This window comes from Myotis nattereri, assembly GCF_964212035.1.
Source record: "Myotis nattereri genome assembly, chromosome: 9".
NCBI classification, from domain to species: Eukaryota; Metazoa; Chordata; class Mammalia; order Chiroptera; family Vespertilionidae; genus Myotis; species Myotis nattereri.
In genome coordinates this window covers 27,488,429-27,512,229 of record NC_138084.1, presented here as the reverse complement: position 1 = coordinate 27,512,229, position 23,801 = coordinate 27,488,429, and the positions used below count along the sequence as shown (strand labels likewise).

The following is a 23,801-nucleotide window of genomic DNA, read 5'->3' as shown; positions in this document are numbered from 1 at the left end:
AATTCTTTTACCTGCCTTCTAATCGGTCATACCTCCAAGAGACCTGGGACACCTACTTAGGAGAGCTATACCTATTATCAAGTCTTTAGGTCGTTACCCACAACACCCATTTTTCCCCTTATTAATAAACCTAGTTTAGTACATTCAAACTTAGGTCTACTGCCCCCACTTATGGAGCACCACCCATGTTCCAAGCAATCTGTAATTTAAAAACAGTATCATGTTTAATATAGCTCAACTTTGAAAGATGAGAAAACTGAGTTTCTAAGTCACCAGGCAAATAATGTGTCCTAAATATCACAAGATATAAATGTTTAAGCTGGGAGTTGAATTCCACTTGCTTGCCCCCCAATTTCATAGTTTTCTCATCTTGCCTTATGTCCTATAACACTCTACAGATGATATGGTGATGTAATTGGCATATGTAAAACCAATTAAGCAATCAGTCACTCCAACTTGCCTGAGCTCAAACTCCCAATTCAGTACTAAATTAATGAATGTATGGGACATTTTCCATTAAGAAGTTTTCAAGTTATTAAGTACAAATATTAAACCATGTGGCACTGATTCAAAAGCAAAACATTTTTAAGAGAAGAGAAGCTTGTTGTGCATTGGACGAGCTGAGTATGGCTTATGGAAGGGATTGGCTCTTAGGTCTCCCTGCAAGCAAAATGTAGAAAATTTCCTATACTAGATCTATTCTAGAAAATATTGTTTTTCTAAACTGTAGAGGATGATCACAACCTGACCCCATCTTTATTTGATGCCCTCTAGATCCCCAGGCCCTGGAATCGGCAAAACATTTTAGTTGAATCTTGATTAGGGTAAAACCAACATTTCTTTTTCAGTTTTTGTTTTATTTAAGTCCATGATAAAGCATGGGACTTATCAATCATTTAAAGTTTTCCAAAGCTTCATTAACTGTGCTAACAACCCAACCAGCCTAAGTTGATTTATTCTAATTTTCACTTGTAGAGTTCCTTTTAAGTCTTAAGAGAATTAGACTGAAGTTGCCACAGTATTTTTAATCTTATTTTGTTAATATAATGCCAGCCCCATCGCCACTGTCTCCTTTATAAAGTACTAGGCAGATTTCTTTTCATACATATTTTTTCTTTCTAGTTGGATTTATTATTCATTAATAGTATATCTTTCAGGAGGTTGTGGAGGATAAAGAAAGTCTTATTTAATGAGCTGAATAAAGATCCTTAAATCAAATTCTATAAATAATCATCAAAAAAGAATTTATTTGTGACTCTTCTTGTTTGTTTTCATTATTTATAGTTGAAGGTGTTCCATTATGATTTTTTAAATTGTTTTTCAATTACAGTTTATATGCAATACTATATTAGATTCAGGTATATAACAGTGATTAAACATTTATATAACTCATGAAGTGATTGCCCTGGTAAGTCTAGAACTCATCTGACACCATACATAGTGATTACACTATTATTGAGTACTAGAGGCCTGGTGCACGAATTCATGCATGGGTGGGGTCCCTCTGAGTGGCCTGCAGGGATTGGGCTGAAACCCACAGTCCAATACTGCCTGAAGCTCCTACCTGCCTCACCTGCTCATCCCAGGCCCCACTGTACCTGCTGTGGGCTCAAACCTGCTCAAGCCCAATCAGTCCCATCAATTAGGAGCTGCTCATGCTGCTGCATCAGTGCTTGCCAGCCCTAGGTCTGGCACCCTCCCAAGGGGAGTGGCCTGCAGGATGTGCTGAAACTGGCTCTCCAACATCTCCTGAGGGGTCTCAGATTGTGAGAGGGCACAGGCCAGGCTGAGGGACCCCACCGGTGCACGATTGGGCTGGGAAGGGACTGCAGGAGGGCTCCAGAACGTGTCCAGTCCATCTCGCTCAGTTCCAATTGGCCAGACACCAGCAGCAAGTGAACCTACTGGTCTGGTCGGAGCATCTGCCCCTTGGTAGTCAGTGCACATCATAGCAAGTGGTTGAGCAGCCTTAGCATATCATTAGCATATCACGATTTGATTGATTGGTTGTTCTGCCATTTGGTCTATTTGCATATTACCCTTTTATTATATAGGATACTCCCTGTGCTGTACTTTAAATCCCTGTGATTATCTTTATAACTGGCAATTTGTATTTCTTAATCCTTTCTCCTTTTTCATCTATCCTCCAAATTCCCTCCTATCAGACAACCATCTGTTTTTAGTTTATTTATATTGGTTTTTTTATTCCACAATAAGTAAAATAATATGTTATTTGTCTTTATCTGTCTGATTTAATAGTACAATACCCTCTAGGTCCATCCATGTTGCAAATGGCAAATATTGGCAAATATTTTTGTCCATTAAGTAGGTTGTTTGATGGAATCCTTGGCTGTGTAAAACTTTTTAGTTTCATATAGTCCTATTTGTTTATTTTCCTTTTGTTTCCCTTGCCCAAGGAAACATATCCAAAAAAAATATTGCTAAGAGCAATGTCAAAGAGTGTACTGCCAATGTTCTCTTTTAGGAATTTTATGGTTTTGAGCCTTACATTTAAGTCTTTGGTCCACTTTGAGTTTATTCTTGTATACAGTATAAGAAAGTGATCCAGTTTTATTATTTTGCATGTATCTGTGCATTTTCTCAGCATCATTTATTGAAGAGACTGGCTTTACCCCATTGTATATTCTTGTTTCCTTTTTCATAGATTTATTGATCATATAGGCATGGGTTTATTTTCTGCCTTCTCTATTCTGCATTGACCCATGGGTCATTTTTTTTATGCCTTTCCTGTTCTGTTTTGACTACTACAGACTTGTAGTAGTTTGATATCAAATGGTGTGATACCTCCAACTTTGTCCTTTTTTCTGAAGATTGTTTTGAGTATTTGGTTTTTTTTACGGCTCCATATAATTTTTAGGATTATTTGTTCCACTTTTGTGAAAAATGTCATTAGTATTTTGACAGGGATTTTATTGAATCAGTATTGCTTTGGGAAGTATAGACATTTTAATTCTTCCTATCCATAAGCATAGTATACCCTTCCACTTATTTTATTCTTTTTCAATTTCTTTCTTCAGTGTCTTATAATTTTCTAAGTATAGGTCTTTTACCACCTTGGTTAAATTTATTCTTAGGTATTTTATTTCTCTTGATACAATTGTAAATTGGATTGTTTTCTTAAAGTCTTTTTCTGATAGTTGATTATTGGTGCATATAAATGCAACTGATTTCCAAATATTAATTTTGTGTCCTGCTATTTTACTGAATTCATTTATTCTAATATTTCTTTGTGTGGATTCTTTGGGATTCTCTATAGATAATATCATGTCATCTGCAAATAATGACAGTTTTACTTTTTCCTTTTCAATTCGAATGTCTATTACTTATTTATTTTATTTTATTTTTTTAAAAAATATATTTTATTGATTTTTTACAGAGAGGAAGGGAGAGAGATAGAGAGTTAGAAACATCGATGAGAGAGAAACATCGATCAGCTGCCTCCTGCACATCTCCTACTGGGGATATGCCCGCAACCCAGATACATGCCCTTGACCGGAATCGAACCTGGGACCTTTCAGTCCGTAGGCCGACGCTCTATCCACTGAGCCAAACCGGTTTCGGCTACTTATTTATTTTTATTGTTGTCTGATTGCTATGGCTAGAACTTCCAATATCTTGTTAAATAAAAGATATCCCTTTTCTTGTTCCTAGCTTTAAAGAAAAAGCTTTTGGCTTTCCACTGTTGAATATGATGTTAGCTGTGTGTTTGGCATTTATGGCCTTTATTACATTGAGTTATATTCTGCTTATTCCCACTTTCCTAAGAGTTTTCATTATAAATCGGTATTGGATTCTGTCAAATGTTAAATTCTGCATCTATGGATGGGATTATATGATATTTATCCTTCATTTTATTTATGTGTTGTATCATCTTAATCAATTTGTAGATATTGATCCTGGCTGACATCCCAGGAATAAGTCCTACTTGATCACGATATATGATCTTTTTCATGTATTGTTGAATTTGATTTGCTGATATTTTGTTGAGGATTTTTGCATCTATGTTCATCATGGACATTGTTCTGAAAATTTTTGTAGTGTTTTTTTTGTTTGTTTGTTTTTGTTTGTGTGTGTGTGTGTGTGTGTGTGTGTGTTTTAATCTGTATAATGCTAGCTTTGTAAAATGAGCTTGGTATTTTTCCTTCCATCTCAATTTTTTGGAATAGTTTGAGAAGAATAGGTATTAATTCTTCTTTAAATGTTTGGTAAAATTCACCTGTGAAGCCATGTGGTCTGTATCTTTTATTTGTTGGGAGTTTTTTTTATTACGGATTTAATTTTATTAAAGTTATCATTCTCTTCAGATTTTTGTTCTTCCTGATTCATCTTTGAAAGATTGGTATGTTTCTAGAAATTTATAAATTTTTCCAGGTTTTTCAATTTGTTGACATATACTAGTAATTGTTTGTATTTCCTCATAATTCATTGCATTTCTGTTGTGATAGTTGTCACTTATCTTTTATTTCTTATTTTACTTACTCTGGCCCTCTCTTTTTTTTTCTTGATGAATCTGACTAAAGTTTTATCAGTTTTATCTTTTCAAAGAACCAATTCATGGTTTCATTAATATTTCTATTGTGGTTTGTTTGTTGTTGTTTATTTTGCCAATCTTTATTACTTCCTTCTTTCTACTCATTTTGGGCTTTGTTTGTTCTTTTTTATTTTTGATAGTTCTTTAGATGTACATTAGAGATTTCTCTTGTTTCTTGAGATAGGCCTGTATTATTATAAATGTCCCTTTCTTCTGCTGTGTCCCATATATTTGGGGTGGTTTTGTTTTCATTTTCATTTGTATCAAGATATCTTTTGATTTCTCCCTTGATCTCATTGTTTACCCATTCAACATTTAGTAGCATTTTATTTAGCCTTCACATATTTGTGTGTGTTTCATCTTTCTTCCTAGAACTGATTTCTAATTTCATACCATTGTGACGAGAGAAGATGCTTGGTAGGACTTCATTCTTCTTAAATTTATTGAGACTTGTTTTGTGGCCTAACATGTGGTTTTACCTGAAAAATGTTCTATGTGCGTTTGAAAAAAATGTATTCTTTTGGGTGAAGTGATGTAAAAATATCAATTATGTGCATAGGTTCTATTTGTGTCAATAAGGCTACTGCTTTCTTCTTGATTTTCTGTTTGGATGATCTATCCATTGATAACTATGGTATGTTAAAGTTCCCTAATGTATCTTTCTATTACTGCCTATCTCTCCCTTTATGTCTGTCAATATTTGCTTTATATATTCAGGTGCTCCTACATTGGGTGTGCAAATGTTTATGGGAGTTATATCCTTTTGTTGGCTTGATCCCTTTATCATTATGAAATGCCATTCTTTGTCTGTTACAGCCCCTTTTAAAAGTCTATTTTGTCCCATAAGTATTGCTACCCCTACCCCAGCTTATTTTTTTTTCATTTCTAGTTGCATAAAAGATTTTTTCCATCCTTTTACTTCCAGTCTGTGTGTTCCTTTTTATCTGAAGTGGGTCTCTCATAGGCAGTATATGTATTCTGCTGGAAGTAGTAGGTGTTGTTCAGTTCTATTCTAATTTGATAAGAAAAAAAAAAATCTCCATTGCCCTGACCGGTTTGGCTCAGTGGATAGAGCATCGGCCTGAGGACTGAAGGGTCCCAGGTTTGATTCTGGTCAAGGGCATGTACCTTGGTTGCAGGCACATACCCAGTAGGGAGTGTGCAGGAGGCAGCTGATCGATGTTTCTCTTTCATTGATGTTTCTAACTCTCTAACCCTCTCCCTTCCTCTCTGTAAAAAAATCAATAAAATACATTTAAAAAAATCTCCAGTACTTAATCAGCCAAATTGACTATTTTGGAGGCTAAGAAATAAAATCAAGGTTGGGATATAAAATACTGGCGTTTTAATCGTATCAAATTCAAGTAAAACCAAATCACACAAGCCAACACAGGGTCAATGCTTACTAAAAAACAAACAAACAAACAAAAAAACAAATAAAACAGGGTCAGCATTCTTTTCAAAGGCCACTTTCCCCTTGAGAGTCAACATACCAGATTAGTGTTTCATGTTGATTGAAAAAAAGTTCTTGAAATATGTCCAATGCTGAATGGAGTTCAAAGATAAAGGTATGCTGACACAGTGGATTTGGGCTTTTATTTAGATGCTTTGTGCCTCCTTGGCAGGGACAATGATTTTGTGCACCTTTTGGCCATGTAATTGATTAGGCACAGAATGATTGCTGTATTGTTTAGAACCCATGCTTCTCCAGCATTACCCATACCACAGAAACCCAGATTGAAAAATGGTCCTTCTCTGAGCTTGATTCTTAAATCTTAGTTACAGTTCAACTTCTTTTCATAGATACCCATGTGTGGCTCTTTTATTCAAAAATTTATCCATGGCCTTAGGAAGACATCTTTATTTTCCACATGGGAAAATGGAGAGATCTTAGATTCATTAGATTCCAGGAAATGCAGTGTTTTTATATTGGAGATCACAGAGATGATTAGTCAAATGGAAACACAATTAACCAACTGTCGTGCCATGGTAAAGTTATGAACAGTTTGCTGTGGGAACATAGGGTGGGGAAGTAGGCTCTATTCTGGGAGGATGCAGAATGGAATAGGGAATGACTTCACAGAGAAGGTGACCTTTGAGTAAGACCTTAACAGATAAGAAATTTAACCAATTAGAGATGTAGGAAAGTGAATCTCAAACAGAAAAAACAGCAAGAAGAAAGATACAAAAGCATAACAATATCTGTTGTGCTAAGGGAAATCTGAAGTGAATGATGAGATTAGAATATCAGGAGCAAGTAAAGTCTGAGAAAGATGTAATTGGTGATGAGCCTGGAGATAAAGGCTGGCAGGACAGTGTCGGGCCATGGAATTTAGGCTTTATCCTATGGGAAGCAGAGGATCATGAGAGTGTTTTCATTTAGGATTGGCATGGCCCAATCAAAGCCTGATTGACATCATGAGGGAAACACCAAAGAGCTCAAATCTAAATGGAGAGATATCACATAGGCTGAAGTAAAGGCTCAGGAGAGTAAAGAAAAGAACCCGAAAGATGAAGAGAGAGGTAAGGTCACATGAAATATAATGCAGAAATGAAATGACGGGTCCTGATGGGTGATGATGTCAGACACTCAGCCTCTGTCATGATGTGTGCCTTCATTCTGTGAGCACAGAGAAAGCTTCAGAGTGGCACCGCTGAGACTTAGCTGCCCTTTTTCCTAGGGGAAAAGAGTTCAGGTGCCACGGACAAGAGAAAGAGCCAGGGTTTGCCCTTTAGGCTTGCATGCACTCGATAAATGTTAGGTATTCTAGTACCTACATTTACTCTCACACCTACACCTTTCCCCACTGCTATCATTAGTAACTGGAAAATCCAGTGGGAGAAAGAGAACAATATACTAAGACCAGATTTCATTTCTGTGCTTTGTGCAGTGTTTTTTTAATTAAAAAGAGAAGTGAATAGCACCCATCCCAAAACAAAATATAATACTGAAGACCTGAGCAATACCAGGTCTTGAATTTTTCTGGGAATTCCAGAGATGGGTAGGTAGGTAAATGCATACCATAAATAACCATTCACCCATCACATCATAATAAAGTCAGGGCCAAATTGCTGTGGCAACACAGAAGGGGGGAAGCAAAGTGAGGAAGACCTTTGACACAAGATTGTCTAGAATGCTGGCCATTTCACCTGCCCTCATATAAGTCTTTGCCCTGCAACTGAAGAAGATGGCCATGGTAGGGCTCCTTCACTTCCTTCAGGCAAGGAGAGAATAACCCTGTCTGCAAGGAGTAATATAGTCCTTCCATTCTCCACACTCATAGAGTAAAGCACAGGGATGAGTCAGATTGTGCCTGGGGCCATGGTAGAGGTTAGCTTTCTGGAATCCTACAACCTACTCATTAAAAGAAAAATGCTTTTCTTTGTTCTCTAAGCCTAACATGCAGCATTGTCAGTACCTTCCTGGCTAGGGTGTTCTTGATGGTAGAAGTTGGCTATATGAGCTCTAAGATTATTTTCTTTTCTTTGAAAGATGAACATATTGCCTATTTTAGTTCTGCCCTTAAAACTCTAGTTTCGTCAGGAAACAGGGTCTCCATGTCTATTCCCCCAACTCCATCTTCCTACTGTGCTGTCTCAAATCCTTTCTTTTCATCGCAGGAGCTTGAGGGTTACACCATGCTAATTCCCTAATTGATTGGACACTTTGGTTCTCCATCAGTGATTCTCAAACTTTCCCTTACCAGAATGACCTGGAGGGCTGGTGAAACATTGATCACTGACCTACTCTCAGACACTGTGATTCAGTAGGTCCGGGTTGGGGCACAGTTTGCTTTTCTGACTAGCTCCTGGGAGATTCTAATGGTGCTGGTGAGAGGACTGCACTTTGGGAACCAAGCCCCAAGAACCCTTCTTATCTCAGTTTGTCTGAAATCATTTTTTCCTACCCTCTCGCCTCCTTATGGTATGAAATCATTATTATAAAATTCCAGGTTGGGATCTAGTTCCTGTTTTGTTATTGCATGGGACAGTCATTTCCTCTCTCTGGGCCTGGTTCCCTCTTCATTAGAGTGAGACAGTTGGATTAAATGATGGCTAAAGGTTTTCAACCCTATGAGCTAATTAAAGAGGACTAACAGATTAGTTTGTGGGAGTAACCTGAAGGAATAATTAATATTTTATAAATCATTTGGATATCACAGTTTAATAAATTTATATCTGAGGAGGTAGAACAGATGTGTCAATAGTACCATGCCTAATTGTATACTTTATATTAGGGGTCAAATCACTTTTTCTGTGAAGGGCCAGATAAGCTTTGCTTACTGTAAGGTTTCTGTCTCAAATATTCAATTCTGACATTGTTGTGTGAAAGCAGCTACAGTCAGTATGTAAATGAATAAGGGAGGCTATGTTCCAATAAAACTTTATCATTGAATCAGGTGACTGTCTAAATTTGGACTCTGGGTGGCAACTTTGCCAAACCCTGCTTTATATTATTATTCAATTTACATAAATAATTTTACCTAAGTCCACCTTCTTGATTTAAAAGTTCTGAAACTCTGGCAGAAAGAAAACTAGTAATAATTATGCAATCTGAAGTAAGTGTATCAATGTGTGGACTATTCAGTAATAAAATGTGTAATTTACATAATAAAATCTGTAATTTTCTGATACAGAGTAAGAATAAATTAGTTTTTTATTTGCTAGGGAAGTGTGTGTTCCTGCTTTTTAAAATTCAGAAGTAATTTAAATATTACAATACTTATTAGTTGTTTATAGCAGAACTTTCAGTATAAAACTGCATACACGCATTTAGATGCTATGGTAGAAGGATTGGAAAATACATCTTTGGCATTTAAGTGGGGATTGTTCTGGCCACTCCAGCTGGGGTAAAGGTCAAGCTCTGAGAATGACCCCAGGGATCATGGCAAGAAGAATTACTCACCCTCAGTTGGAGCCATTCTCTTGCCAAATTTGGATTCTAGTGCAATTGTGCTCTGTGAGCTGAGGTTTTATAATGGCTTTCTCATTGAATTAATGAAGTCACCTGTGACATTTTCATTATTAAAAATGATTTTCTTGACAGTTACCCTGTAATTTAAAGCCAAAGTGAACATAGCCATTGTTCTGAGCATGTTAGAGACCAAGAGGGGCCCATTTGGCATTTTCACATAATTGATGAGATGTGAAATTGCTTTATTTTACACTAAGCTGGAGGCTATTCGCTTACTCTTATTCTTCCTTTTAGTCTGCACATTGGGAGAATCCTGACACTCTGATTGGGTCTCATTGCCTATTGTATAGCAGCCACTTCTAAAAGAATCTATTTCTGTGTTCCTGGTACTCATGGATATAGCCATGCAGGGTCCTGAAGCCTGGTCCTTCTGTATTTGAGGGAGAGTAATATTGTGCCCGCTGAGCTGACCACATCGTATCATGTCATAGCTATTATTGCTTTTCTTAGCTTCTGTTGATTAAAGTAAACCCTTAGGGAGTAATTTAGACAATGGGTACATGAACAAAATATATTAGTGAGCTAAAAATAATGGTATATAAGCTATAAGCTATTACTCTATTGGAAGATTCCTAGGATAGACACTTCTTTGTTCAGACTAGCTTAATTCTGATTGCTTAACTAGAGTCTCTTGCTCTCTTTCCACCAACACATATACATGAATATGTGTATATAGGCATGTGCATTTATATATGTTATTATGTGAAATTTCCCAGGGGCCAAGAGACCAGAAAGGGGCTGTCAACTCCAGCATTACATTATAAGTTTCTTAAGAGAATATACATAAGTTCATCTTACTTGGTGACAAGATGACATAGATATCAGCTGCACCACTGCAGAATGTTCTAAGAGGACAGGGCAGGATGGGTGGGGTACTGGGGTGTCACTCACCTCAGATAAGAGGAAAAACACCTTCCATGCTTTCCCAGGGTAAGGCAAAAGACTGTTGCAGGAACCAGCACCCTGTGGGGCACAGGGAGGGGTCAATCAGGCTGTCTTTGTGGGGATTTAAGGGAAACAATCTGTATTCTGCCCGGATCCAGGTGGCAGGTCTGGCTGTGCTCAGACAGTGGTCACAGCATGGAATGATCTTTCTACCACTTACGTATAAATCTTGTATCCTGTAATATTTTGGAACATTATGATTTCTTGACATTTTTATTTTAATTTATTGGAGTAACATTGATTAATAACATTACATAAATTTCAGGCTTACAACTTTATAACATATCATCTGTATATTCTATTGTGTGCTTACCAACTGAAGTCTGGTCTCCTGTCACCATGTGTTTAACTCCCTTTACCCTCTTTGTCCTTCCCCTACCCCCTTCTCAGGTAATCAACATATTGCTGTCTGTATCTATGAAGTTTTTTTGTTTGTTCCTTTGTGGCTTTTTGTTTTATATACCATACTAGGGGCCCGGTGCACGAAATTCGTGCACTGGGTGTGTGTGTGTGTGGGGGGGGGTGTCCCTCAGCCCAGCCTGCCCCCTCTCACATACTGGGAGCCCTCAGGCGTTGACCCCCATCACCCTCCAATCGCAGGATCGGCCCCTTGCCCAGGCCTGACGCCTCTGACAGAGGCGTCAGGCCTGGGCAGGGGACCCTCATTTCCCCCCATCACTGGTTCTGCCTCCAGCCCAGGCCTGATGCCTCTGGCCCAGGCATCAGGCCTGAGCAGGGGACCCCCAGACCCCTCTGATTGCTGGCTCCGCCCCTTGCCCAGGCCTGATGCCTCGGCCAGAGGCGTAGACCCCCATCACCCTCCGATCACCAATCACCGGATCGGCCCCTTGACCAGGCCTGAGGCCTCCGGCAGAGGTGTCAGGCCTGGGCAGGGGACCCCCAGCTCCCCGTGGTTGCAGGCTCCGCCCCTGCCCAGGCCTAACGCCTCTGGCCTAGGCGTCCGGCCCGGGCAGCGGGGACCTGCAGCTGCAGCGGCCCCGCGATCGTGGGCTTCACTTTAGGCCCAGGCAAGGGACCCCTAGCTCCCGGGACTGCCAGCTTCAACCGTGCCCAGCTCCCATCGCTGGCTCCACCCCTACTTCCTGCTATCACTGGCCAGGGCGGCAAAGGTGCCTGATTCTCCGATCATGGCTGGGGAGCAGGGCAAAGGTGGCCCCAGGGCCGCCTTTGCCCTGCCCCCCACCTCTTAGCTCCCCCCTGGGTTTCCAATCACTGTCAGTGGCAGGGGGCTTCTTCCTGCTTTCCCTTTCGCCTCCCTGCATTGTGCCTACATATGCAAATTAACCGCCATCTTGTTGGCAGTTAACTGCCAATCTTAGTTGGCAGTTAATTTGCATATAGCCCTGATTAGCCAATGAAAAGGGTATCATTGTACGCCAATTACCATTTTTCTCTTTTGTTAGTGTAGATATGACTGAAATAATATGGCTCTTGCTCTTTTCCATATGACTTATTTCACTTACCATGATACTCTAAGATCCATCTATTTTGTCACACATGGCAATATTTCTTCTTTCTTCTGTCTAAGTAGTATTTTATTGAATATATGTACCATTTTTTTCTTCATTCATCCCTCCATCAAAGGACACTGAAATTGTTTCCATATCATGGCTATTGTTAATAAACCTGCAATGAACATAGGAGTATATATATATATAACAGATGTTTTCCAATTGTTCTGATAGATGCCAAGAAGAGAGCTTGCTGGTTAATATGGTAGCAATATACTTAATTTTTTGAGGAACCAGCATACTGTTTTCCATAGTGGCTACACCAATTTACATTTCCACCAGCAGTGTGCAGTGCAAGGATTCCCTTTTCTCTACATCCTCACCAACACTCATTTCTTATCTTATTGATAACCAGGGGTCCCTTGGCCTGGCCTGCAAGCCCTGCCTTACCCACCACCTCATCGGGCTCCAGCCCATTGTCTGTGTCGAATTTGCAGGCAGCTGGGAGGAGCTTGAGCCCAGGCTGGGTGCTGCACTGCTCCTGTTCATCGGGTGTGCAGCGGCGCTTGCCAGCCATCAGCCTGGAGTCTGGCGCCCGTCTGTCAGCTGAGTGGCACTCCTGCTGTCGGAGCACACTGACCACCAGGGGGCAGTTCCTGCATTGAGCATCTGACCCCTGGTGGTCAGTGTGTGTCCTAGCTACTGGCTGGTCATCCGGTCGCTTAGGCTTTTATATATATAGACTAGAGGCCTGGTGCATGAAATTCGTGCACTGGAGGTGGGGTCCCTCAGCCCAGTTTGTGCCCTCTCTCAGTCCGGGACCCCTCGGGGGATGTCCACCTGCCAGCTTAAGCCGGATACCTCCAGGGATCGGGCCTAAGCCAGCAGTCAGACATCCCTCTCACAGTCCAGGGCTCTTGTAGTCCTGGACACCCCACTCCTTACCTCCTGCCTTCAGCAGACACTGGAGAGGCTCCCACCACTGCCACTGCTCTCGCCAGCCATAAGCCGGGCTTCTGGCTGAGCAGTGCTCCCCCTGTGGGAGCGCACTGAACACCAGAGGGCAGCTCCTGCATTGAGCATCTGGCCCCTGATGGTTAGTGTGTGTAATAGCAACAGTCATTCTGCCGTTCAGCTGATTTGCATATTAGGGTTTTATTATTTAGGATAGCCATTCTGACAGGTGATATCTCATTATGGTTTTGATTTGCATTTCCCTTATAATTAGTTGAGCATCTTTTCATATATTTGTTGGCCATCTGTATGTCCTCCTTAGAAAATTGTCTCTTCAGGTCCTTTGCTCATTTTTTATTTTTTTTCATTTTTTTAAAATTTAAATTTAACAGAGTGACATTGGTTAATGAAAATATATAATAAAGAACTCATACATCTCAACAACAAAATAAAACAATTATTTTTTAATCGGATTGTTTTATTTTATTGTTGAAATGTATGTGTTCTTTATATATTTTGCATATTAGCTACTTATTAGATTCTAATAGTTTTTAATATTCTATATTTATAATTGCATCTTCTGCAAAAAGTGACAGTTTTACTTACTCATTTCCAATTTGGGTGCCTTTTCTTTCTTTCTGTGGCCTGATTGTTCTAGCTAGGACTTCCAGCACTATGATAAATAACAGTGGAAAGAGTGGGCATCTTGTCTTGTTCCTTATCTAAACGGAGGCCACCAGTCTGTGTCTCTATCTTTCCCTTCCCTCCCACCATTTCCAAAGAAAAATCAGTGGAAAAAATATTCTCAGGTGAGGATTAACATCAACAACAAAAGTATCGATTAAGTCAATTTGGTCTAATATGTCATGTAAGATCAATATTTCCTTAATGACTGTCTTTTAGGTGATCTATCCATTGCTGTCATTGGGATATTCAGGTCCTCTACTATAATTGTGTTTTTTTTCACTTTCTCTCTTTAGTAATTTTTTTAATATATTGTGATACTCCCAAGTTGGGTGCAAATATATTGATGTTATGTCATCTAGATGAATTGTCATCTTTATCATTATAAACTGCCTATTTTTGTCTCTTGTTACTTTTTGTTTGTATCTTGAAATCTACTTTGTCTAAGTACCCCCACACCCACTTTTCTCTGGAAGCTATTTGCTTAAAGTATCTTCCATGACTTCACTTTGTTGAACCTATGTTTGTCTTTGGAGCTGAGATGAGTGTCCTGTTGGTGACATAATTAGATCTTGTTTTTTTAATCTATCTTGCTACTCTGTGCCTCTTGATAGATGAACTTAGTTCTGTGCCTTTTGATTGATGAACTTAGTTCATTTACATTTAGGATAATTGTTGATATATGAGGACTTACTATAGCTATTTTATCTTTTGTTTTCTGGTTGCTCTGTATCTCTATTTTTTTTTCTCTAGTGATTCTGTCTTCTATTGTAATTTGATGGTTTTTCTCTCATTTTTTCTGTGTGTTTTGTGTCTTAGCTCTGGAATTTTGTTTTGTTGCCATTATGTTTGTGTAAAATGTCTCATACATACAATAATCCTTTCTCTTCTAATTTCTGTGTATCTTCATTCACCTGTACCTGTTCAGTCCTTTTCCTCCACCCCTTTGATGATTTTGTCACAGATTATCCCTTTTTATGTTGTGTATTCATTATCAAATTACTGCAGTTACATTTTTAATGTTCTTTCCCACTTTAACCTTTATGTTGTAATTGTTTAGTAATTTATTTTGAAGTAGATTTGCAGTTTCCAATAATTTTGTCTTTGGTTTCTAGTAAGAGAGCTCCTCTCAACATATCTTGTAATGGAGTTCTTGTGGTGGCTAATTCTTTTACCTGGAAAGCCTTCATTTCTCATATATCGTTGAGTTTCTTTGTGACTGCAATCTTGAGTTCTCTGTTATTTAAACCACAGTAGCTCATGCCTCTGAGCTTGGTTTCTAGACACTTTTTATTTTCTTACATTACTCCAGTATAACCTTGGTTGTTCTCGGTATTTGATGGATTGCTTCACTGTCAGTGCATTTGGAGGTAGTGCTCTCTTTTCTTGTGTAAATACTGGTTTGCTCAATAATTCAGCAGGTTGGTAAGGAGAGTGCTTTATTGGTTTTTAGTGGGTGTTATTATAGCACACGTTTTTGTGTTTCTTGGATCTTGGTGTAGCTGCTTTGCTTTGGTTAAGAAGAGTGCCTCATATTCACCTTGATGGTTTGTGTACTGTCTGTGACCAGCTCAACTCAGTTATGGGGCACCACCATTGTGGTGGGGGAATATGGAAGGTGGTGAAGAACTGATTTGCTAACTCCCAGAGCTACCTTCTTTTGCAGCTGTTTTTGGCTTTGCCAAGGCCTTTGGGGAAGAAGAGGCAGGTTCACGATCTAGTGGCTCTACCCTCTTTGGGTTATGGCTTTTGTCTCCACCTTTTTGTTTAAAGCTTCCCATCCATGTTTACCCAGTTCCTATATGATGAGGAGGACAGGAAGGGAGATGGAGACTGCTTCTGCCCTTTTTACACTCCAGACCATAGTGTAAGGGCTGTAGCCAACTCCTCTCCCACTGCTGCACTCACTGAAGCCATGGTAGGCATCATCACTGCCCTCCATCTGTTCAATACACCCATCTTTAGATTCCCTGAGGCATAGATCTCTCAGGTGTGTTTGTGCTAAAGTTATCCAAATTGTAAATTTAAGGGAAGGAACAATGGAGTCTCATTCTGCTGTGATGCTGATGTCACTCCCTATTTCTTACGATCTCTTATATAATAGATCCGGTGCATAGAATTTGAGAGAGCATTTTTCAACCTGTTAAGTTATTATATATGTAGCTAGCATATTTCCTTTTCATTCTCCATAAAGAGTGTAAAGCATTTAAAGATTTCCACTCTAGTTGACTGTAAGCTTATATCGGTAAGTCCTATCTTATTCAACACTGTTATTGATGAAGTAAATGAAGACCCTGAGGGAAGGTCCATCAAGTTTACAGATGTCACTAAGCTGTGAAGGACAAAATATGGTGGATGACAGAAACAACATTTAGAAATCATTGTGACAGGCAGCAGAGATGAAATGGATCTAACAAGGTGAAATACAATATGGATAAACATCAAGTCTTACACTTTCTGCCTCCAAACAACCAACTGCGCAAGATGGGATAGGGCTTACTGGGGTTTCAGTCTTCATTAAGCTCAATATAAGTCAACACTGTGACAAACCAGAGTAAGTAAGAAAGTACAGCACTTAAAATAAGAGGACCATGAATCCCACTTCACTCCGTGTTGGTCAGACCATTACTGAAGAATTTTTTTTTAGTTCTCTAATTGAGCTACTTTTTTTGAGAAATGGAGATATAAATTTCTACTATACATAATTATTAGGATTAATTATTACATTTAATTATTAGGATTAAATGGTATAATGCATAGAAAAGATAGCACAATGTGTGATACAAAATAAGTGTTGATACATTACTTACAAAATAAGTAATGGTACATTAGTAATATTATTGGAAATACTCAAAATTGTTGAAGAAGGCAACTATAAAAGATTTCAAAATTATGGGAACTGGTCAAAACATTGGAGATCTTTAATCCAGAGATGAGATCATTCAGTGGATACATAAATGCTTTCTTTTAAAAACAGAAGAGTTGAAATGTAACAGATGGGTTGGTAGTTCTATGATTACCAAGGCTATGAACAAGGACCAATGATTACAGGCAACAAAAAGTCCAATTTTTATCATTCGGACATGTACAGAGACATATACTTTAAATGGCTTCCATAACAGTGAGTTCCTGGAGACTGGAGAGGTTCAAGCACAGGCTTGATGACTTTTGAATATTTTTGCCTTAGGAAGGATTAAAGGATAGGTCAGAGTTTTCATTATGTGTCCTTTAAGGTACCCTTGGCCCTGAGACTCTATGGTTTTATAAATACCCAGCAAAGCAGTTATAATCATAAATGGTTGACCACAGGTCTCACATTTTCTGCTTCCTTGTATGAGGTGAAAAGTTACTATGAACAACAGACATAAAAGAGATATGCTGAAAATTGTTCAGTCTTAATATTTGAGCGCTGTTGACTTGCAGTTCTTTAAAAGTATCATTATAAAGTACCTTTATAATTCCAGAGCTATTACTGCAGAAATTTTACTGTGTTTATAATTTGGGGACCTAACTGCGTTAAGGTGGCACCCGATTATGGCCTCCAGCAATAACCTAAAGACTGTCTTGTAGAAGACAGGTTGTTATGAAATCAGAAGACCTGGTACTGCATAGAGAATCACTACCTCTGTGATACTGAATGACATTTAACCCCTCTGGGCCTCAGTTGCTTCTCCTGTAAAAAGGGATGGTCAGACTTCCTCCCAGAGTTGAGGCAGAGATAAAATTAGATGAATGCATTTGAAAGTGTTAGTCAGTATCATTATGAACTGGGAAAAGTACAATATCATGATTTTGAACTCAAATGAATTCTTGCTCATATTTGCATTCTTATCTGTTTATTTTTTTGAAACTCTTTTTTTCCCTAACTGTTCTTAGAAATGATACTTCTAGAAATATGATTACTAAAGAACACTTACAAAAAGGTTTCAAAAAATATACTGACCTTTTTTTAAAGTTGCCAATGTCTCCATTTTCACTCACGCCACTTTGCAGGCAAGGTCAGGGAAAGAAAAGGGCATGTGTATGAAAGACGCACCTGTGTATCTGTTTTGAAAATCAGGAGGCAGCCAGGGGCACACCGTGACTGTAAGAAATGCTTCCTATGAGCTCTCTAAAGCCTGAGGTTTGATTTTCATCTTGCAGCCCTCATGATGAAACCTCCTTAACCTCATTTCTGAACAGGACGGGAAGATATTCTGCCGACGGACAGCTTGTGATTGCCAGAATCCAAGCGTGGACCTTTTCTGTTGCCCGGAGTGTGACACCAGGGTCACGAGTCAATGTTTAGATCAAAATGGACACAAACTCTATCGAAGTGGAGACAACTGGACGCACAGCTGCCAGCAGTGCCGGTGCCTGGTATGTCAGCTTCCTTCCGAGGGGGTTAGCCTGTTCCTCTTGAGGGTGGCCCGTGGGCTTTAGTTTCCTGCTGTTTGCAATCTGCGCAGGGAGTTGTGGGTTCTGTCGCTAACTAAGGAGTACGTGCTCTGCCTGAGACACTTAGATTCCACTATTTAAAACACTGTGCAAGACAAAAATAACATAATTATGGGACACATTTGACCCAAGTTATTATGTTAGCTCACAACTGCTACTTTTTATCAAATCCATATCATGAAAAATCCCTTTTTGATAAAAAGTTTCAAAACATTGACTTATCGTTCTTATAGAGCCAAATCTTTCATTCCTTGGGACATACCCATTAAAGTTCCAATATGGGAGAGAACATAAATGTCAGGGATTGAGTCATGAGGCTGAGAATCCAACCCTGGTTCTCCCTTGTGTTAGCTCTGTGTGATTAACTTGGGCAAGTGTTAGCATTTCACTAATCAATTCTTACAAATGTCAATGTACGAAAATGGAGGAACATTACCTATTTTGTAGGGCTGTTATGAATATTAGAGAATAGGTGAAGGGGGAATATAATATTTGTCACATAGAAGGTACCTACTGCACAATAATTCCTATTGTTCATATTTCCTAGTTTGAAAACATGTGTTTCAGATGCTAAACCTTCATGTAGAAAAAAAATGCTAATTTGGATTTTAATATAGTGATAATAATGGTATAATCAGATTTGAGATAGTCCAGAGAAAACGCTTAATTTCTGTTTTAAATTATACTTTAAACAAAGATTTCCAAGAATGTAAAGACTGTTGGGATACTTTATTATCTAAGTAATGATGTTTCCTCTGTGTGGAGTCATACATAACCATTGGAGCTAAGTCGTAACTAAGTCAAATTTAATGGAAACTATTAGCTGTGTTCCAGAGTTAATTATTTGATTCACTCTATGGATACTATATGGAAACAAGTATTTGAAGAAATTATGCTTCAAATTTCTATTGGGTTGTCTAAAATCTCCTGGTGAATGTACAGAGTCCAGAGTGCTAACCATTACACCATGGAACCACCACAATCCTGGTGAATGTACAGATAATTTTAATAGAACACATCCTTCTTAATCATTCCTACTACTGAAGAGTATAACTCAGCTAAATTCAAACCATAGCCATTTTTTCACACTTGCATCCAGGAACAAACCCAACACAACTAGAGAACGAGCTTGCAAATCAGTCTGGAAAATTCCATTTTCTTTTCAAGATGCCAATCATCAGGCATTCAGAAGAATTGGTACTAGTTTTAGACATGAAATTTTTGCAAAATTTTAGAAATGTCTCCTCTTCCATCCCTAGCCCTAAGTTTACTATTTTAGGGAAAAAATTGAAGCTATTGAACAAATAATTACTGAAGAATAATGTGGGTCAGATTTAGGAAATATTCATTGAAGTATTTGCCTGTGCCAGACTCTGGATGGTGAGCACAGTCCATCATGAGGCTAATCAAAGGCCATAGCCTTGTGAAGCTGACCAAGTAATTAGACACGAGTGCCATGATAACAGAAGCAGCAGCTACCTAGAGAAACGGTTCTACTATGGGCCAGTGGAGCCCCAGTGACCAGACTGTGAGACACGTGAACACTCCATTTGAAGTGTAATACAGGAAGTCTGCTAGTTAACATGGCACATTTAAAACCATTGTGAAAGTGTTCACCTGAATTTGCCCAACCTTAACTTTAAATTTGATACTAACAACTCAGTTTATAACATGGTTGAAATATTGCAAGGCTTTGGGTTTCCCTTTGACCATCAAAGAAAGGAATTTCTCTTTACACACTAGCCAGTACCTTACCATCAATTCATTTATTTGATTAGCATTTATTTGACCAAAACTGAGCTAAGCCCACAACCTGAAAGCTCAACACTTACTGTGGAATTGTATTGCTAATGATGATAATTATCATGATACAAAATAATTACAGGCTGCCATTGACCCAGACATGGGACCTAACTCTTCTGGGACTGCAATATAGATGTTCATCAAAAGTTCCCTGGAAGAGACACATTATACCCATAATGGTGCTAAAGTGGGAACATTCAGTGAGAACAATGATGAGAATTATTGTGCCTCTTTCCCTCTCTGGGACGTTAGCAACAGAATTGTGCCTACGAACAATGATGAGGCATATTTGGCTTTCTCTCTACAGGAAGGGGAGGTAGATTGCTGGCCGCTCGCATGCCCCACTTTGAGCTGTGAGTACTCAGCCACCTTGGAAGGGGAGTGTTGTCCTCGCTGCGTCAGTGACCCCTGCCTGGCTGATAGCATCACCTACGACATCAGGAAAACTTGCCTGGATAGCTCTGGCGTTTCAAGGCTTAGCGGCTCAGTATGGACAATGGCTGGATCTCCCTGCACAACCTGCAAGTGCAAGGTAACTGGATGTCCTGGGGATAACCATGCCTCCCACAATTGCCAGAGAACACTCGCAGGAGGTCAAGGCCTGAGGTTTCTGAATGCACAGGTGCCAAGGGCCATGGTGGAAACAGAGGTAGCATAGACCTCTCACAAGAGGTCTATGTCTGAATGGGTCATAGCTGCACTGTGTATTCAGGCAAATTCCAAATGAACATGGAATAGAATAGTCCTCTCCCTTGCCTTTAAATTACAGAATTTTAACAATTGACACTAGTCCCAATGATGGCTGACTTAAGCTATTTTGACCTATATATTAAAAAGGAAGAATGGAACAAAAAGACATTTCATCCTGGAAAATATTACCAGCTCTTTCATGAAACTGTCACAGTTAGGAAAAAAGCACTCTCTGAAGTTGTTTGCTTTGTTTAATTATCACGGTGCTTAATGCTGGGACGTGACCCTCTGCTGCAGGATTTAATTGTTTTTCTCTCTTTGGAGGAGTTCCCAAGAGGTATCCTCCTATGTCTTTAAAATTAAACACTCATTCCTTCCTCCCTTCAAAGCTCTTGAAGAGCTGTGACCTGAAGGAGGGGTGAGGCAGTGTCAAATTGCTGCCAAAACATCTGTTTAAAATTCCCATGATTAAGCCTATTAACTATACTAGTCAATTTGCTTTTATCAAGTCCTGCCTCAGCACCAGTGGAAGGTTCCCAGCTTGTTTTTTTTATGGTCTTATAAATGTGGATTTATTTTTCCCTTTTTTCCAGAAAATATCATCTTAAGGTACAGCCCCATCAACCTTTATGTAGCCAAAGGGCCATGGTTCCATGTGTACCTGTGGCCCAGCAAACAAAATGACAGGAGATTTATTATTTAGAGGCCCAGTGCACGAAATCTGTGCATGGGGCGGGGGTGGAGTCCCTCAGCCCGGCCTCTCCAATCCAGGGCTACTCGGGGAATGTCTCTCATAATCCAGGACTGCTGGCTCCTAACTGCCTGCCTGATCACCCTAACCACCTCTGCCTGCCTGATTGCCCCTAACTGCTCCCTTGCTGGCCTGATCACCCCTAACTGCCTCTGACTCAGCCCCACACCTGGGACCCAGGATTCTCTCCTCTGGCCAGCTGCAGGCACCCGGGACTGGGGCTTCCCTCCCTCTGGCCAGCAGCAGGCACCTGGGACCTGGGCCAGCTTTGCCCAGGCCAGCCGCAGCTGCAGGGGACCATGGGCAGGTGACTTTTCTCCCTCTCCTGGGCTGCAGCCACCTCAGGCACTGGCGCCCAGGATCCCAGGTGGGCAACTTCACCCAGGCCTAGCTTTGTTAGGATGGACATCCAGAAGGTCATCCAGAAGACGTCTGCTCTAATTAGCATATTACCCTTTTATTTTTATAGATTATTATTTCTATGAGATTAGGTCTGAGATTTACTTACAGCGGTTGTATTTAATGATTTTTTTTTTATCAGTTTTATACCTAAATACGTACTCTGCCTTTCATTGTCACCATGAGAGACTGTTTATTTTTCCTAATATGCCAACCTTTTTGGAACCCTTCAGGTACTTTTGGATAGCATTGTTAATGGTAAATTATTATCTTTCAGAAAATTGTTTTTGCACACAATCTCATTTGGAATAAGTCTAGTGAATAATTTGGAAACAAGGGGGAAAGTCCCAAATATGCTTTGAGCTCAGACATTCTTCCTTCCTGCTCTTTCCATAGTAATTTTTTCCAAAGCATTCATGGAGTTTGTCTCAAAATGTAGATGCTTATTTTGAATACAAAAGTATATCCTGCTAATTTATTTATACCCTGTGTCTCAACTGGCTAATGCTTGTGTCTTGCTGCACAGAATGGAAGTGTCTGCTGTTCGGTGGATTTGGAGTGTCTCCATAATAACTGAAGTATTTAAAATGGACTCATCATTGTGGGAGAAAAATGGACAAATGCCCATCCAACATGATGAAGAATGGGAGTTGGTGTGATTTTTACCACAGACAGTTACCAAAGTCTCCATCTAAGGAAGTTGTTTGGGGTTGCCTCTTGGACCTGACACTTTGCTCATTCTTGCTAACTAGTCTAGGTGACCTACAGTACAGTGCATTTCAGTCCATGGTTGTTAAAGAAGTTGCCCGTGTTGTAAATCACGTTTCCCTAATCAGATCATTTGCAAATACATTTAAATGATCCCATGGTAAACGTTGATGTATTTTTTGTTGTTGTTGGTTTATTTTGTGTACTAACATAATAGAGACTCTGCTCCATTTATTTATTTATTTTTAATTTTTGGAACAAATTCTACAAATAAAGTTGCCTGTTGTGAAATTGTCCCATCCACTCCATACTTCATATTGAGATCCCTGTGAAATGTATTGATAAATATGCATGTAGAGTCTAATTGCATCCTACTAATATTTCAAACTATTGAACACACTTAGATGCCCTGTCATTCAGCTAAAACAAGCTGAAAGCAATTATAATAAAGACCACACATAATTAAATAATTAATATAAAAAGAACTTCCTACTCCCTCTACCAGATAAAGTGAAACAAAATCTTAAGTCAGTTTAGAAACAGCAATGCATTTTTTTGGCATTGAAAGAGAAAGTCTGTGTGCATCAGTTTTATATAATGTTTGATAACTTACAAGGGACTTTTATGACATAAACTTTAAGGTGGAGAGAAGGAATTAAAATAATTATAACTATTGCATAAAAAATCATAAAAACAGATATGGAGAGGATGGAATGGGTACATATGAATGGAGATAAGAGGGATAAGAGGCAATCAGAAGAAAAAGGACAGTTGTATGTGTGAGACATTTTATGCAAACCTCATGGTAACCACAAAACAAAAATTAAGAGCTGAGAAGCAGCCGAAGCCGGTTTGGCTCAGTGGATGGAGCGTCGGCCTGCGGACTGGGGGGTCCCGGGTTCGATTCCGGTCAGGGGCGTGTGCCTGGGTTGCGGGCATATCCCCAGTGGGAGATGTGCGGGAGGCGGCTGATCGGTGTTTCTCTCTCATCGATGTTTCTGGCTCTCTGTCTCTCTCCTTTCCTCTCTGTGGAAAATCAATAGAATATATTTAAAAAAAAATAAAAAATAAAAAAAGAGCTGAGAAGCAAAACATGAAAAAAGAGGAAAAGAAGAAAAAGTCACAGAAAACTGCCAAACTAAAATAGCACACAAGTGTGGGGGAAAAACCAGTGGAGATACATAGCACAGCAACCAGAAAATGAAAGATAAAATGACTGTAGTTAAGTCCTCATATATCAATTATCATGCTACATGGACAGAACTCACCAATCAAAAACACAGAATAGTGGGGCTGGATTTAAAAAATAAGACACAACTATATAAACCTGTAGGAGACTCGTCTGAACTCAAAAGACAAACATTTGCTTTGTAATAAGATACAAAGATTAACATTTTATAATGATAATGGAACAAATCATCAACTTCATAT

At 39.3% G+C, this 23,801-nt stretch overlaps 1 protein-coding gene across 2 annotated transcripts in view; it reads left to right on the top strand.

The window, feature by feature from the left end:
* NELL1 (neural EGFL like 1) overlaps positions 1–23,183 on the top strand; it is a 702,892-nt gene extending 679,709 nt beyond the window's left edge. For both annotated transcript variants that reach the window (XM_081098633.1, XM_081098634.1), the window contains 3 exons: positions 17,765–17,941; positions 20,130–20,354; positions 22,189–23,183. In XM_081098633.1, the coding sequence (XP_080954759.1) occupies positions 17,765–17,941; positions 20,130–20,354; positions 22,189–22,239 (453 nt within the window). In that variant the 3' untranslated portion in view covers positions 22,240–23,183. The remainder of the gene's footprint in view (positions 1–17,764; positions 17,942–20,129; positions 20,355–22,188) is intronic.
* The last annotated feature ends 618 nt before the right edge of the window (positions 23,184–23,801 follow it).